Source organism: Peromyscus eremicus, chromosome X, assembly GCF_949786415.1.
Source record: "Peromyscus eremicus chromosome X, PerEre_H2_v1, whole genome shotgun sequence".
In the NCBI taxonomy this organism is placed as follows: domain Eukaryota; kingdom Metazoa; phylum Chordata; class Mammalia; order Rodentia; family Cricetidae; genus Peromyscus; species Peromyscus eremicus.
In genome coordinates, this window is record NC_081439.1 from 83,935,872 (window position 1) to 83,953,483 (window position 17,612).

The 17,612-nt window shown below is 38.9% G+C and overlaps 1 protein-coding gene across 2 annotated transcripts; it reads right to left on the reverse strand.

Annotated features, from left to right (window-relative positions):
* Positions 1-3,016: 3,016 nt before the first annotated feature.
* Positions 3,017-17,302, reverse strand: LOC131899570 (melanoma antigen preferentially expressed in tumors-like). Of its 2 annotated transcripts, XM_059251071.1 has the most exons (5): positions 17,206-17,302; positions 13,957-14,055; positions 7,078-7,377; positions 5,644-6,225; positions 3,017-4,762 (listed from the first exon to the last, which is right to left on the reverse strand). In XM_059251071.1, exons 3-5 carry the CDS (start codon positions 7,365-7,367, stop codon positions 4,249-4,251), a joined length of 1,386 nt encoding a protein of 461 aa, XP_059107054.1. In that variant the 5' UTR covers positions 7,368-7,377; positions 13,957-14,055; positions 17,206-17,302; the 3' UTR covers positions 3,017-4,248. The 2 variants fall into 2 exon arrangements, with proteins under 2 accessions (XP_059107054.1, XP_059107053.1); XM_059251070.1 differs by lacking the exons at positions 13,957-14,055; positions 17,206-17,302 and adding an exon at positions 8,956-9,520.
* Positions 17,303-17,612: the final 310 nt, after the last annotated feature.

A 17,612-nucleotide genomic window follows, 5' to 3' on the forward strand; every position in this document is an offset into this window, starting at 1 on the left:
TGGTGCACACTCTTCTGATACATTACTGCATCCCACAATCATTACATCTTCCCACATATACACACTATTTTCCACTAGTAGAACTACAGGAAAGAACTTCCACTGAAGCTATTCTTTTCCATTTAATATTCTCATGATTCCTCAGTAACTCATGAGTGCTTGTGTTTTGACATATTAAAAATAATGTTGTATGAACTGCTAAATGAAATCACTACCTATCCTCCTCATTAGTAAGTGATCTCACAGATAATAGATAATAACCCAGTATTTAGGATTCACCAGCAAATGTTTCTCCCTGGTGTTGACAAAACTCAGTGTTTTTATAGTTAGAATGTAATTTTTTAAGAAAACTTTTTGTTTATTCTTTGTGGTTTTCACAACATGTATCTCCATCCCATTCATCTCAGTGCCTTTGTATCTGCCCTCTGCCCTTGCAACCATCCCCACTAAAATAAAACAAAACAAAATTTAAGAGAAAAGAAAAGGAGAAAGAAAATGGAGAAAAAAAATCTTGTGGTGGAACCTGTAGTGTGATTCAGTGAGTCACACAGTATATACTTGTGTCCATATATCTTTACTTGCAAGAGTTCATTGCAAGGAGTCATTGATCTAGTTCAAGGCCTCTGCTACGCTATCAATGCTGAGCCCTCATGGGGCTCTGCTTGGATATCCTCATCCTGTGTCATGGAGATACTGCAGCTTTGGATCTGCAGGTCTGGCTCTTTCATGTGCTCCAGCAGATCATAGATGAGTGGATGTTGGGGTACACCGAGTCACAGCTCTGGTTCTGGGCTTTGGTGGTTGCCGAGTTTATCAGCCTGCCAGCTCTCCCCTGTCCTCACCACCAGGGTGAGCTCTCTGGCATTGCCCCAGCTAGTTCACCCTATGCAGGAAGGAGTGAGGGGCAGGACCAGTTCTCCTGCTTTCATGCCCCCAGGGTCAGCTGTCCCACACCTACACCACCAGGGCCAGCTCTACTGCATTACCCAGGCAGGTGCAGGGGCACCCTCCCTAGTGTTACAGCTGGTGAGGGGCAGGGACAGCTCTCCTGCTCTTATGACCTCAGGGTCAGCTCTCCCTCCCGCCATAGGTGGTGAGGGGCAGTGTGGAGGGGAAGGCATCTCTCCCTCTCACCTACCATCTTATGGCAGATGAGGGGTGGGGCTAGATCTCCCATGCTCATGTTCTTGGGGCATCTCACCAATGCCCCTGTCAGCAGAGTCAGATCTACTGTGCTGCCCAGGCAAGGTGCAGGGTCAAAATCATCCCACAAAATAGGTTTCATTATGGAATTTTCATAAACTTATTTTTAATTTTACAGGAAATCACAAGTTAAGAGACTGTGATTTTAAAGAGATCTTGGACTGTTAATGTACTGAAAAAATTAAAGGCTGTGGTATTTTTAAGATCATACTCTTTTATATTGTGATAATAACATGAGCTATTGGGGATAAACAAGGAAAGGGTATAGTTTAGTAGTTAGGTTGTGTGGCAAGTTGACAGGGTTAGTTTTTTTGTCAACTTGACACAAACTAAAGGCATGGAGGAAGAGGGAACCATAGATGAAGGACTGTCTCAATCAGATTGACCTGTAGGCAAGTCTGTGAGGCATTTTCTTGATTAATGGTTGATGAGGTAGGGCCCAGACCAGTGTGGACAGTGCCTCCTGGGCAACTGGTCCTGGGTTGTATAAAACAGGTAGCTCAGCAAGTCACAGAAAGCCACTAAGCAACTTTTCTGCCTCTGCTCCTGTTCAAGTTCCTGCCCCGACTTCCCCAATGATGGACTGAGATTGGGACATGTAAGTCAAACATACCTTTTCCTCCCTCAGTTGCTTTTGGACAGTGTTTTTACCACAGCCATGTAGAAGCAACATAGTACACTCCCTTTGGTTATTTTTCAAATCTATTGAAAACAAAGTATCGAGAGCACTTTCTTACACTAGGAATTTCCAAGAATATCCTTCACATTGTCAATATGACAATAATGAGTTCCAAATTCTCTCTTCATTGTAGGGTCTAGTTTTCACCTCAGGGTGCAGTATCTCTGACAGAAACATGGCACCCAAGGAAGGATGGAGGAAAGAGAGAAAATATGCCAATATCGATCCAGTTGCCTCTTCCCCAGTATTCTGCCACTGTTAAAACACTGGTCAGACTGTACTTCTGAGAACACGAGATCCCAGCTTATTTAGAGTATATATAGTAAGAGCCATATGGAAAAAAAAACAAAAAGGAAAGGTCAAAGAAACTGGTAAACCAAATTTTAATATTTTACTTAATACAAAGTGCCAAAAACTCTACAATTTTTAACTTGGAAACAATGTAAGTAAATCGTTCATTACACTGGCATATTAGTAGGTCTTTGAAATTTTGTGCATTATATGATATAAGCATTATGGAAAACATGAACAAATTTGAAATGTTGTATCACAAAAGAAATATTACACGTTAATTTCAGTATATTTTAACATGCTTTTTCTTACTAACTTGGAAATACAGTGTTACCACCAAAAAAATTAATAAAAAACAAATGTTAACTGTCTTGCCAGTATTCTTATTATAATAATGCCTGTAAAATATAGTTTGATATATATACCAGTATCACTACTAAAAACAAAATTCAATTACTTTTATCTGTGGTCAGACTGAAACCAAATATGACCTCACTTAAAAAAGAAAACAATATAAAGATCTAAGCCATTGCTTAAACTAATTTATTTCAGTTAGAAAACATTATGTGTAAGTGATTACTTAGAGTCTACACTATTTGTTAGTCAGTCAGTGAAATGCAGTTTTGGCATTTCAACATATGGAAGGAACAAATCCTAATCTTCTATCTTTACCATGTCTTTCTGATGCAGTATGCCGTTTCAAGAAATTAACAATACGAGTAAGATATTTTTAAGAGACCATGTTCATGTGTGGGAGGAGGTGCATGTACTTGCTTCTCTCTCTCTCTCTCTCTCTCTCTCTCTCTCTCTCTCTCTCTCTATCTATCTATCTATCTATCTATCTTTCTGTGTGTGTGTGTGTGTGTGTGTGTGTGTGTGTGTGTGTGTGTATGCACTCACACACATGCTCACATGCACGCCAAAAGTCAGTATGTTTTTTTTTCTCCTACACATATTTTCTGAGGCAGGATTTCTCACTGAACCTCGAATCCCTAATTTGCTAGAATGTCTGGCCACATGGCCCCAAGGCTCTTCCTTCCTCCACCTTTTCACACTGGAGTGACAAGTGTGCACTTGGATGCTCAGCTTTTTACACAAATGCTAGGCTCAGACTGAGCACAGGCGGGCTTGTGTGGTAAGCAACTGGACGACTGAGGCATTTCCTTAGCCCTGTGTAAATTATTAACTATAGACTTTACACACATCATTTCTAAGAAAGTCTAGGATACGCAAACTGATTTTATGTTATGTTATGGAGTATAAAATAAGTTGGACTCAGTACTCACACATGGCTAGTATGTATCATACCAAATGGGGCACAGCTAGTGGAAAAAGAATCCATATATATATAGGGAATGATTTATACAGCTAAGGAAATGACAGGATTAAAGGAATTGGGAGTAGAGTAAGAGAACTAAAGGAAGTAGGGGGAATATTATGGGAAGGACCCTAAATCCCACCTAAAAATTCATGTGAGAAAGGCTGGATAGCCAGCTGAGGACTTCATGGGAAGTAGTGGAAACTTTAGGGCAGGCCTACATCAAGGAAATATTATAATTATGTTCTTGAAGGTTCTATTGAAACCTCAAAGTCTCTGCTATCTTTCTTTCCTGGCCCCACTATTAAATCCTCATGGATTTCCAAAAGTAACCAAAACCAGCCTGAAGTAATTTAGGGGATAAAAACATTGTCTTCAAAAATGACTGCCCCTTTCACAAATATAGGCAGGAAAGTCTGTCACTGTTCTGATTTGTGTGATGTACCAACAAGCAAACCAAACAGTATGGGCAGAGATAGAGCAAACTAGGACTTATCATCCTGTATTATACGCAATACACATCACTCTGGTCAGTAAAATGAAATGTATCAATAGTAGTCCAGTGATACGCAGGAACTCTCAAAATCCTCCATCTTTTCTAAAATATTCTGTGTAGGAATCAGTTACATACCTATATTCCCTAAGTGTAATTTCCTACAATGTAAAGAACCTTATATATTGTGTGTGTGGGTCCAGGAAATAACATTTAGTACTTAAATAGTACATATCGGGTTGAAACTGTGTTGGACTGTGATATTTATTCTAAGTAAGTGATCCAGTTCATGTCAGCTCTCTCTGCAAGCGCTAGCATCACCTTCAACTGTAGTTGTACAATAGCAAGCTTCCTTCGGTCTAAACTGCCCTGAAAAGGCCATATTTCATAGCAATGTACAGGGATGGGATAAATCACATATTTTAGCTTCTTCAAGGGTGTTAAATTATTCATGATAGTCACAAGCATAGGCATTGTGATGGGGTTAGAAGCAAAGCACAGAACACGGAGATGAGTACAACGAATCAGAGCAGGGACAAGAACAGAGATTGCAGTATCATTTATAAGGCAATGATTTATCTCTAGATGCCGAAGAGTACCAGAGAGATTTACCAGAAGAGTTTGAAAGGGCTCAAAGTCATCCCAATACATTGGGTTGTTGCTAAGATTCAACAGCTTTAGGCGGGAGACCTGAGGGCTCTGGGCCAGAAATCTGAAGTCTCTGTGCGAAAGATCACAGAATGTCAGATACAAGAAATTCAGTCCAGGTGGCAGGACTCTGTAGGGAGAAAACAACAAAAAACTTGTGAAGAATGAAGACTGAATGAGGAAAGCTATATCTTTATATCTAGAATAAACTACTTTTCACATGCATTATAATTGAGTATTAATGTGTTAATGTGTGCTTTAGTTCATTTAATAGTTTTGTGACTCTGAGAATTTTTTTCTGACAGGATCTTACTATGTAGTCCTGGATGTCCTGAAACTTACTATGGAGATTATACTGGCCTTGAATTCACAGAATCTGCCTGTCTTTGCCTCCTAAATGCTGAGATTAAAATCCCGTGCCACCATATCTGGCTGAAAGTTTTGTGTTCAACACTGAGATACAATTTCTTTTAATCTTAAGAATGTGTACATTGTATTATAATAGACGATTTTAAGAAATATTAAGGGAAAAAACTGGAAGCACTTGATACTTACAACATTATCCATTCTATATTTCAGTTCACCTTTTTAGTGGGGAGGGATCAGAAAGAACAGGCAACTGAAAATTCCCTTTGGTCAGTCCCTAAATATCAACCTCTACTTTCATGGCCTATGCCTTGGAGATTACATATCAATAAAGTGATCTGACATTGTGAACTATGGGCATCTATGATTAGGTGGATCAATGCTATAGTAAAAAATCTTCCCCCATCTCAATCCCTGCTCCTCTTCATATCTAGAAGGCTAGTGTTTTTCACCTTTTATTTCTGCACTTGTCTGTACATTGCTGGCTGCTTAATTTTTGTAATTCTTTCTCCAGTTTCAAATTCCCAAAAGTGACAAAGTGGAAAGCATAAAAGCTGTTCAGGAGATTAGGAATACCCAAGAATGTTTTCTTTCCTGTCTCAACAGGCTCTCCAGGAAACCCAGGGCCCTGGCCCAAACTCTTACCTGAGCACTCTGTCCAGATGACCCGTGAGACAGAATGAAGACAAGCTGACTTTCTTAAGGTTGTTCATACGTTGCAAGTGACCGAGGAAATTTTTAAAGACTTTCCCACTCAGAGATCTAAAAGTGACTTTAGACAAACTGAGGCTCTCTAGGTGGTCCATCTGAGACAGGACATTGGTGATATCGCTCAGCGAACCCATATCAATTGACAACTGATCAACACAGTTGAGATCAAGAAGTCTCAGTGTGCATTTGCTGTCACACAGTTTATCAACTTGTAAATCTCGACAGCATATGTGCAAAGACCCTAAACTCTCCCTAATTTTACTTGTAAGAAAAACCAAAAATTCCTTTTCCACTAAGGAGCCATCTAGGGAAAGATCCACTAGTAACTCTACAGGCCTGGGGAACTGAACCATGGACTCTGGATTTACAAAACCAAGCTGCCCTTCTATTTTCAGGATAGAGCTGTCAGAATAAGCACAAGAATGAAAACAGAAAGGTTCCTTGATGCTGACTTCATGGCATGTGGTCCTACAGTCGTTGTCTTGCCTTAAATCTAGGATCCTCAGTTTAGGTCTCCTGTAGGGGTAAGAGGAGATAGAATAGTTGAGAAATAGCCAACGATAATGAAACTGAGTAGAATCAATGATGACATCTAGGAACTAATTCTTTTATCCACAGCTGACACTCCTTGTACTATCAACAAATCTTTCCCATGAAAATTCAGCCTCTTTCCCCCCAATTCCTCATATACCTTAAATCCCCTCCAGTCTTAAAGCTCCTGTCTTTCTCTTATGTAACACCTGTTACGTAAACCCATCAATAGAACCCTCTGTAACCGATTTCAAAATGAACATTGAATATAATCAGTAACCGATTTCATAATTAACATTGAATACAATCAATCTTTAATGTGTTACCAAGTTTGCACACAACAGCCTCACCCATAAATCTTCAGCATTTACTTGTTACTCCTTCTGGGAGAGTAGCAGGCTGTGGTGCTGTGGGACGTATGGCAAATGTGTTGCTGATTAATCAATAAAACACTGATTGGCCGTTGGCTAGGCAGGAAGTGTAGGCGGGACAAGGAGGAGAATAAAGCTGGGAAGTGGAAGGCTGAGTCAGAGAGACACTGCCAGCCACCACGACGAGTAACAGCATGTGAAGATGCTGGTAAGCCACGAGCCACGTGGCAAGGTATAGATTAATGGAAATGGATTAATTTAAGCTGTAAGAACAGTTAGCAAGAAGCCTGCCATGGCCATACAGTTTGTAACCAATATAAGTCTCTGTGTTTACTTGGTTGGGCCTGAGGCTGTGGGACTGGCAGGTGATACAGATTTGCCCTGACCGTGGGCCAGGCAGGAAAACTCTAGCTACACTGTGGTATAACCGCCTCTGTCTTTCCATGTTTCTATTATACAGTCTTACCTAGAAGCAGAGTTCCTTGAAGGACGCACTGGAAGATTCTCAATCATGGCTTTCAGGAGTTCATGTTGAGGCTCCTGTACAGTTAATGACCCAATGTGGAGACAGTAATAGGGCCACACTTTCACCATCTCACTCAATATATTCTTATGCCCCCCCTTGAAGGCAGCAATGAACAGTGGAACAAAAAAGAGTCTTGGCATATCCTCCAGAGCTTGGATTGCTACAGACTCATTTCTCAGCAGACTCTGTATAGCGAGATCCAACAGTGTCTTTGGGTTCTTTGTATCCATCTTTGTGAACCTGAATCAGAAGGAGAAATATTTATAAGCTCTGGGAAATAAATCCCCAGTCTCTTCTTTGCAACCAGCGCCAGCAAAGTAGAAATTTAAAGAATAAATGAACTAGATAGCCAACACTAGATACATCTACTATAGACACAGATTAGAAAGTGACTTGTGAGTGTATAAAGGTAGGGGTGTGTGTGTGTGTGTGTGTGTGTGTGTGTGTGTGTGTATTACTATTCCCCCTCCCTTGTATATAAAGTATGTATGTGATAAAACACCATTAGAAATGGGTAGTAGGCTGGGTGGTGATGGAATATGCCTTTAATCCCAGCACTTGGGAGGCAGGGGCAGGTAGATCTCTGATTTCATAGCCAGCACGTTCTGCAGAGCGAGATCCAGGATAGGCTCTAAAGCTACACAAAGTAACCCTGTCTCCAAAAAAGAAATAGGTAGTAAGAAAGCAGAAAACAATTTTGGTTACTTAGCTACATGACCTCAGTATTTTTCCTTCAATAGTATATGAGCTATGATGAAGAACAAGCTAAATCTACAGAAAAGTGGTACAATAGAAAATATTAAAACACCAAATTAATTGTGATTAAAGAGAAAAAGAATGACATTCCAGCCCTTGATTTGTCTCACTCCTCTCACTGTATTTGTGGCAGACAAAGACACCAAAACTGCACAAGACGGACATGAAGGAAGATGGTTAAGAAAACTTAAAGTTGATCTTAAGCATATTCGGAAAACCTAGTCAAGAAGTAAGCCTAAAGATGAAAAAGAAAACATAAAATCAAAGAATGTGGTACAGTTTAGGGCAAAGACTTCAGAACTGTTCCCTTCAAAGCTGTATGTTGTCTCACATGTGGAAAGTAAGAGATAGTCAATCTGATAATGGAATGCTGACTTCTGGGTTGTGGGATCAGTGCCAGGGTTGGGGTGGCAAAGCACAGTTGGATACGATTCATGTAAGCTAGAGGTTGGTATGGACACATCACAATGAGTCTCATCAAGATGTATTATGGGCCAGGCGTTGGTGGCACACGCCTTTAATCCCAGCACTTGGAAGGCAGAGGCAGGCCGATCTCTGTGAGTTCGAGGCCAGCCTGGTCTCCAAAGCGAGTTCCAGGAAAAGGTGCAAAGCTACACAGAAAAACCTTGTCTTGAAAAAAAAAAAAAAAAAAGATGTATTATGAGTATGTGTTATAAACAATAAATATCAAAGGAGTATCAAATAAGTGATATGGAGGTTAGTTTAAAACTGCAATCTTAAAAGACACAGACTGTGGGAAGAATACATTGATGTGGTTAGGAGAAACACTCAAGAAAATTTGTTAATGGTGGGAAAAGAAACAAAATGAGGGGGGTTAAGAATCTTGTAACACATAAAAGAGTCAGAAAGCTCCTAAGGTTTTCTTCTCCTTCAGGAACAACAACAAACCCTCTAAAAGACCTTCACAACACTGATAAACAGAAAATAGCATGATTAAATTAGATAGCTTTGAAAACAATATGAATAAGCCGTATAAAGAAAAATTTCAAGCAAAAACATTAAAACCATAAGAAAACAAAATTAATGTTACTCATCACCTACCTAATACGGTTCTTTGCTACAGCATCTCACACACATTATGGCATTGTCCTTGGATAAATGACTTGATGACTAAGATAAAATTATCACACTTAAGAACAAAGAAGTGGTATATATTCTTGAGGCTTCCAGGAATTCAATCTCAGGAACACATCCTTCACGCAGTCCTAAAAACTTGTCCCAGGTTCTTCAAATGATTGTCTTCTGATGTAGCTCAAGGTGTAAGAGAGTTTAAGTACATCCTATCTGTCAAGAACTTTGTTTTGTGTGAAGAAAAACTCAAACAGTCTTGAAAGAAAGGGACTGGGCAGTCTCATGAAACAAAGCAGCTGATTTCACACATTGTTTCAAATGTTAGTGAAATGTATTCAAGAAGTTGCTGTTTGTGCTCTATTACAAGGTCACCATGTTCTGTTCCTAGGAATATCTGTGAATATTCCAGTATTTTGGTTCAAAATTTATTTGTGGATGTGCCTGATATGATTGTATAAGGACTCCAGACTCTATTATAAGGGTTGTGGAGCAATGCTATTTAAATTTGACTATTCCCTGACAAACTCAACATTAAAAAAAGTTATTCCTAAGTTCTCCCTATGTATAAATTTACTTCAATTTCAAAAGATTCTACATTTTACTGAGTTAATCTGATGGTAAAGTTCATAAGTGAAAGAGTACACAAGAATAGCTAAGAAGAGAGAAGGAAGACACTTGAGAAGAGACTCCTGACACCATACCAAGAAACTGAAAACTTTCTAGAGAATTTCTGTAATTACAGTGTCTTATCACTGCTATAAGAACAGACAAATAGCTGAAAGCTTAGAAATAGAAGCCAACATGGATGGACATCAGTGTTTAATGAAGGGCTGAAAAGATGGGGTGGCAGTTAAGAGCACTGACTGATCTCCCAGAGGACATGGATTCAATTCCCAGTCCTGGAAACCATCCATATCTCCACTTCTAGGGGATCTAATGCCCTCTTTTGGCTACGAAGGGAACTGTACAAACATGCTACACAGATATATAGGCACGAAAAAAAACCATACACATGAAACATAATTAAAATAAATAAAAACCCCAAAGGTGACATGGAGAAGCCACTAAAGGAAAGACAGACATGCAATGTACAGAGTGAGACTTGATTAAAAAAATACCTTAAAGTAGATCCATGAAACATGCCACGTATAAAGTAACTAAAAATTGAGTTAAAGAATTAAGCAAAAAGTGGAATCACACAACTTCTTGAAGAACACACAACAGGGTTTCTTTAATCTTACTATAAGGAAGAGATTTCTAAATGTCACTCAAATTCTAGAGGTAAAGAAAGGAAGCAATAAGTGATCTGACCAAATGAAAATCAAAGAATTTAAAAATATCAAAAGCAAGCATTTCAAAAGAGAACTTACAGACTAAAATGACGTAGCAGTAAAACATCCCAGACAAGGGGAAACTCTGCTTCCTATATAAAGAACTCACCAACTGAGGAACAAAGGCCCAAAAGGGTATGAAAATGAAGAAAAGATATGAACTAACAGACCAAACAAATAATAAATGCCCAAATTTAATGACAATTAGATGTATGCAATATATTAAAATAACACAGAGTTATAGCTTAGTCTCTGGTAACATATAGGCAAAATTATAAAGTGATTGTGTTCTATTATTAGTGAAATAATAAGGAATAAAATTTTAAATATCTTACAAAGATCTACTTCTATAAATATATATGTGTGTGTGTGTGTCCCCAAGGATATTCAGTGAAGCACTATGTATAATTTCAAGGTATAAACAATTAAAAACCTCACACAGAGGTAGATTAAAAATGGTATGGAATAGCCATACAAATGTGTCTGATGCAAGTGTGAAAAAGAACAATGAAAATCTCTTAAGAAATGTTAGGGAGGCATTTCAAGAAATGCTATTAGCTTGGAACACTCAGTCCCAAATGGGTTATCTCCTTCAACTCCCTTCCCTCAGGGGACAGGGAACTTTCCAAAAGAGGAGGCAGAAAGATTATGAGCCACTGGGGATGGAAGACTCCAAGGAAACAAGGCCTTCTAGATACAACAGGAATGATGCGCTTATGAACTCACAGAGACTGTGGCAATATGTGCAGGGTCTGTAGAAGTGGACACAAGCCCCCATCCCTAACTCAGAAGCTATTTCTAAATTTCTCAAAAAGAAAAAAAATAGTTTTCTCCAAGAGTCTCACTGGATATACAAACCAGATTTAAGATCAGATTCTATGCCTAACAGTAGATTGTTAATACAAAATGAACTCAATGGTATTTATGGAGTTTTGTTTTGTTTTGTTTTTTAGTCGAATAATGCATCGTCTAGGTATTGTTTTAAACCTTACAGGTCTTTTGCTTATATATTATGGTTTCAGTGTTGTTGGATAATCTTGTTGTACACTGTGAAGATGTGTCTTTTTCAAGGCACCCTCTTAATAAAGAACTGAATAGCCAATAGCTAGGCAGGAGAGGATAGGCAGGACTTCCCACCAGAGATAGGAACTCTGGGAAGAAGAGAGTCAGAATTTGCCAGCGAGACAGGGAAGTCAGACAAACAGTGTGGAGGAGAGGTGATGGTTCATGTGGCAGAATGTAGATTAATATAATCAGTTTAATTTAAGTTTTGAGAGCTAGTTGGGAACAAGCCTAAGCTAAGGCCAAGCTCTCATAATTAATAGGAACTCTCCATGTCATTATTTGGGGGCTGGTGGTCCAAAGAAATTCTGATTACACTTCAGATTTTGTTTTTATAAGTTTTCTCTGTGTGTGAATGTGTATCTCTTGTGCTTTTTCTGCTTTTCTTTTTCCTCTTTGTCTGTTTGTATTGTCCTATTCTGGTTTGATTTTATTGTATCTTAGTTTATATTATTTTGTTAATCTTATTTGTTTTCTAGTGAGAGAGAGATCGAAAAGGTACAGAATTGGGTGAAAGGGGAGGTGGAAGGAGCTGGAGGAACTGAAACTATAATCAGAATATATTATATGAAAAAAATCTATTTTCAATAAAGAAAGAAATGCTCTTAAATGAAAAACGGAACTGTGCACCGTATGGTCTCATGTAAGAAGGCAATCTGAGAAAACATGTTACCTTTATTTTGTGCAAAATAAATATAAGTGATAGTAGAGCAAAAAGTGAATGATATGTTATTCCTTCAGTGAAGGATGAGAAAGAAATGGGAAATGAGAACAAGGTAGCAAGGAGTGGTACTTTTCCAAATACACAGATTTGTGTTGGATTATCTGAATAATAGTAATATTTCACATACCCAAAATAGAAATACAGTTGGAATTCTACAGCAGCATCTGTTGCGGAATATTAGTTTAAGATGTGTTACATGTGGTTATGCTGTGGAATATTTGTTTAATGATGCAAGGATGTGCTGCATTCTTTTATGTTGCATTTGTTTAACTCTGTAAAGCTGTGTTACTTTGCCTGCCTAAAACACCTGATTGGTCTAATAAAGATCTGAACGGCCAATAGCAAGGCAGGAGAAAGGATAGGCTGGCCTGGCATGCAGAGAGAATACATAGGAGGAGAGGAGAGGCAGGAGTGAGAAAAGGAGGAAAGAGGACAGCAGAGACCAACCACCCAGGTACACAGCAAGCAGCAGAGTCAGAAGTAAAGACAGGTATATAGAATTGAGAAAGATAAAAGCCCAGATGTGAAAGGTAGATAGGATAATTTAAGTTAAGTAAAGCTGGCTAGAAATAAGCCAAGCTAAAGCTGGGCATTCATAAGTAAGAATAAGTCTCCATTTATTTTTGGGGGAGCTGGAAAGTGGGCACCTAAAGAGTAAAAGAGTAAAACAAAACAAAAACCAAAAATCAAGCATCCCTGCATGTTGTCAAGATTTCATGTCTGGTGCCAGGTATCATAAATTAAGCCATTGCTGAAACACTATGGTGAACATACCTCCTGTACTAAAATGAGCAACGGGAATATGGGTGCCATTAGAACAGGTATTTTGTCAGAAATGTATAATTCCAATACAGTCATAAGAAAACATGAAATTCTTTGGTAAAATAACCTTAGAAGCTGTGTACATACTTTGTGGTAAGCAGAAAGAGTCAGAGAACTAGGTGTAGTCACATATGCCTGCAATCCCAGGACTCAGGAGGTGGAAGCAGATGGACTAGTAGTTCAAGGTATTCTCAACTATATAGTCAGTTAAAAATGCACCTTGGACTACATGAGAGACAGGAAGGCTATCCATCCAAGAGTAGCAAGCTCCAAAATCTCCAGCACCAGTTTCATGGTGGAGGTATGAGGAATGAGGAAAAGCCACTTAAAATGTGGCTATCTGCCGGGCGGTGGTGGTGAACGCCTTTAATCCCAGCACTCGGGAAGCAGAGCCAGGCGGATCTCTGTGAGTTCGAGGCCAGCCTGGACTACCAAGTGAGTTCCAGGAAAGGCGCAAAGCTACACAGAGAAACCCTGTCTCGAAAAACCAACAACAACAACAAAAAAATGTGGCTATCCAAATATAATGTGTCTCTGACAAAAAAAGATGGATATCCCTACAACAAAGATCAGCCCAAGATTTTCACTAACATTAATTCATTCTGAAAAATTTGGGGACCGTGACTGCCTTTGGCACTAGTCAACACAAAAGGAAAAAATACTTTTTTCCTCTTCGTTGTCTGAGGGCTATCCAGCCAGGTGCACTCTGGAGAGAGGCTACCTCTTTGAGACAAAAATACTCTTGGAAATAAGAAAACAAGGAGCAACTGCAAAATGAGAAGCACTAGAGAGAGTCTGCCAGACCAGTTTTGTGGGAGACACCTGTCGAAGGCAGTGATGGGCTGGGTGAATGACAGACAAGGACACACTATAAAATGTAAGCAGTAGATCCTCTGGTAATGAAGGGCCCGCTGCTCTGAGGTCCTATCACTTGTGTGTTCATGAGCAATCACCACCACCTGGTGATGACTGAGGACATTGGTGATCCCATGATTGAGGTTGGGGAGCAGTTCTACATCGGCAGCCACTTACCTTCTGTGTGGTTCAATGCTGGTGAAATGGAGAATCCTGAGTTGCAGGTCCACGAAGGCCTTAGAGTGCAGCACCCTCCTCCCTCTCACAGATGGTCTACTGTTGGGTGAGAAATGAATGCACTAAGACCAAAATTCCAGCACAAATCTTAGTGCTCTATTTCCTTTTCCTGTCTGTCCTCTTCATTTACTTTAGAACATTTTAATTAATTAATTGAAATTTTCATGCATGCATGCAATGTATTCTATTAGTATTCAATCCCAGTCCTGCCCATATATCCTCCCAGATCCATTTCCACCTTTAAACTTCTCCCAACTATATGTGCTCTTTCTCATAGCCATTGAGTACAATTAGTCCCACTTTTACCCAAACTGAGTTTTAATTTAATAGTTGACTGTATCTAATTCATAGTTGTTGGCGCATAGTAGTTGACTTTAATATTTTCTGAGTGTATTCTATATATAGTTTAGCTATTACAGTGGTTTCTTTTTTTCTTCCTTTTTGGGACTTGAGACTAAGCCCTACACAGATGGTCTATAACCTATGAGAAATGTAAACTTGAAGACATACTCATCCAAAGTGATATAGAGATCACAACACAAAAATATAAGAAATATGAAAAAGCAAAGCAAATGAAAATATCTCCTCAAATGCCATATCCAAAAAAGGGAAGAAGTGTTTAAATGCTGGACAAATAGTTTAAAAGTATACTTGAAAACAAGTTCAAGGACTTTCACACGTATTGATGAAATTAACTCAGAATTTGTATGTATAGGTCAGCAACATAGATGAGAAAGTCGTAAGGAGTTTGAAAGAAAACAAACAGAAATTCTGAAAATTAAAAACTCAATTTCATCAGTAAAAATTTATAGGAAGTATCACTAATAAGCTATACTAATCAAAACTTAAACCAAAGTTTTAAGTAAAGTTGAAGAAAATATCATATTTATACATGAGTAAAGAAAAAATAAGCAATCTTGGGCTCAAAATTCTGGAGTATGACCACAAGATAAAATATATCTATAGGCAGAAAAATGAGGGGAGATAAAACTTAAGACACAGAAAACAGTCATACAAATTAAAGCAGACAATTTCCTGATTCTACAGAAAAATAAATAAATTTTAAGCACAAGAGGCATTTAGACTCCAAACATATAACATCTCTAAGATGTATCAGAAGTAAAATGTACTGCTATAGAACATGGACAGTATGCTAAGACTAAAGAATGAAGACATAACACCCTAATAAACTTATCTGGGGTTAGAGACAGAACAGCCACTAAATACAAAGGCTAGAAAATGGTGGCACTCACACCTTTAATCCTAGCATTCCAGAGGGAGAATTCCATGTGTTCAAGGATACAGCCAAGCATGGTGACTCACACCTTTAATCTCAGAAAGCGAGCCTTTAATCCCAGGGAGTGGTGGTAGAAAGCAGAAAGGTATATAAGGCATGAGGACCAGAAACTAGAAGCATTTGGCTGGTTGAGCTTTCAGGCTTTGGAGCAACACAGTTCAGCTGAGATTCATTCTGGATGAGGACTTAGAGGCTTCCAGTCTGAGGAAACAGGACCAGCTGAGGAATTGGCAAGGTGAGATAGATGTGGCTTGTTCTGTCTCTCTGAACTACCAGCATTGACCCCAATAACTGGCCTCAGGTTTGATTTTATTAATAAGACTCTCTAAGATTCCTGCTACACCAATTAATATTTGAAGAAACCATGAAATCAACCAAAAAATTCCTTGTGTGAAAGAATTCTCTTAATATTAATCTTAATTATAATGGTCCTAACTATTGAATCTAAAGATATAAACTAGCTGACTGCATTACAGAGAAGCCTCGATGTTTGGTGCCTGAGGGGAATGAATCTATTTGTCAAATATAAGTAAACTCTGAAAACGAAAGGGCTGAAGTCAATATACCAAGATCTTGGAAGCAGAAAAAAAACAGGTCTAGTTATATGCTCAGATCTGATAAAGTAGATTTCAAGCCAAAAAAATGATTCAGAACACATAGACAACCAATAAATAATTGGAATAACCCATCAATATGCTATCATTACTATAAATATGTGAGCACTGCATATTGGTATACCCAATATCATAAACCAATACTGTAGCTACTCAGTAATGACAATACTCAACCCTTGTCAGTAGATAATTAATCCAAACATAAAAATTGACAGTTAACAGAGACATAATCCACTAAAGATCAAATAGACTTAGACATTGTGCTGGGTAATTTTGGTCAAATTAGCATAAGCTAGATTAATATGGGAAAAAGGAACTTCAACTCAGAAATTGCCTCCATCATATTAGCCTATAGGCAAGTTTGTTGGGCATATTTTTAATTAATGTGGGAGGGCCCAGCTCTCTGATGGAGATGCCACTCCTGGGCAGGTAGTCCTGGGTTGTATAAAAAGGCAGCTGAGCAAACCAGGAGAAGCAAGCAAGTAAGCACCATTTCTTCATGGTTTTTGCCTCCATGTTCCTGCCTTGAGTTCTTGCCCTGACTTTCCTGGATGATGGACTTACAAGCTGGAAGGTGAAATAAAACCTTACCTCCCCAAGTTGCTTTTGGTAATGGTGTTTCTCACAGCAACGAGAAAGCAAACTAGGGCAAGTATCTATAGAATATTACATTCAATAGTTATAGGATACAGATGTTCTCAGCAGCCTATGGACTATTCTGTGATATAGATATCAATTTAGGTCACCAAGCAAGTGAAAAGTATTTAAAAATAAAAACAGTATTTTCTATCTTATCAGATCATAAAGCAGTAAAATTATAAATCACTATCAATGGGAAATAACAGAAATAAAACAATCCAAATAAAATTAAACATTACATCCTAATGATCAGTAGCTAATGAAGCAATCTGGGAGGGTGTTAAAAATTCCTGAAATCAGTTTACGGGAGTCTAAGACACTCTCCCAAGGAATATAGGCCACTGCCATTGCTCTCAGTTGCCTACCAGGATCTGAAGGTATGACCCTACTGTGGAAGACACCACACACTTCAGGCCCAGGACTTGGAAGAACTGAGCTGGAAAGAGCCTCTAAGTCTCATCCCTAAGGTCTAGTTCTTATGGTATTCAATGCTGCTACGCAAGCTGCCAACAGAGGAAAGCAGTCAAGAGTCATACATAGTTTAAGCCCACTGTCTCAAGTTATTTTTCTACTGCTGTGAAGAGAAACCGTGACCAAGGAAAAACAGAAGAGAAAATATTTAATTAGAGGTTTGCTTACAGTTTCAGAGGCTTAGTCCATGACCATCAAGGTGAGGAGTATGGTGACAGGCAGGCAGGCAGGTGTTGGAGCAGTATCTGAGAGCTTACTTCCTGATCTGAAGGCAGGAGGAAGAGAGACAGTGAGAATGGGCCTGGAAATGGCTTTGGAACCACAATACCCACATCCCAGTGACACATTTTTCCAACAAGGCCACAACTCCTAATCCTTCCTAAATCATTCACCAACTAAGAGTGAAACACTCAAACACTTGAGCCTATGGGGGCCATTCTCATTCAAACTACTACAGTCTACACCCTGGCCCCCATAGGTCTGTAGCCATATCATAATGCAAAACACACTCAGTCCAACTTCAAGTGTCCCCACAGTCTTTCAGTCTCAAGATTGTTTACAAGTCCAGAGCGCAA

Coding starts and splice junctions, on each gene's coding strand:
- LOC131899570 (XM_059251071.1), bottom strand. CDS start 7,367: ATGGATACAAAGAACCCAAAGACACTGTTGGATCTCGCTATACAGAGT. Junction 6,226..7,077: donor TCAAGGAACTCTGCTTCTAG/GTAAGACTGTAT, acceptor TTACCCCTACAG/GAGACCTAAACTGAGGATCC. Junction 4,763..5,643: donor CATCTGGACAGAGTGCTCAG/GTAAGAGTTTGG, acceptor TTCTCCCTACAG/AGTCCTGCCACCTGGACTGA.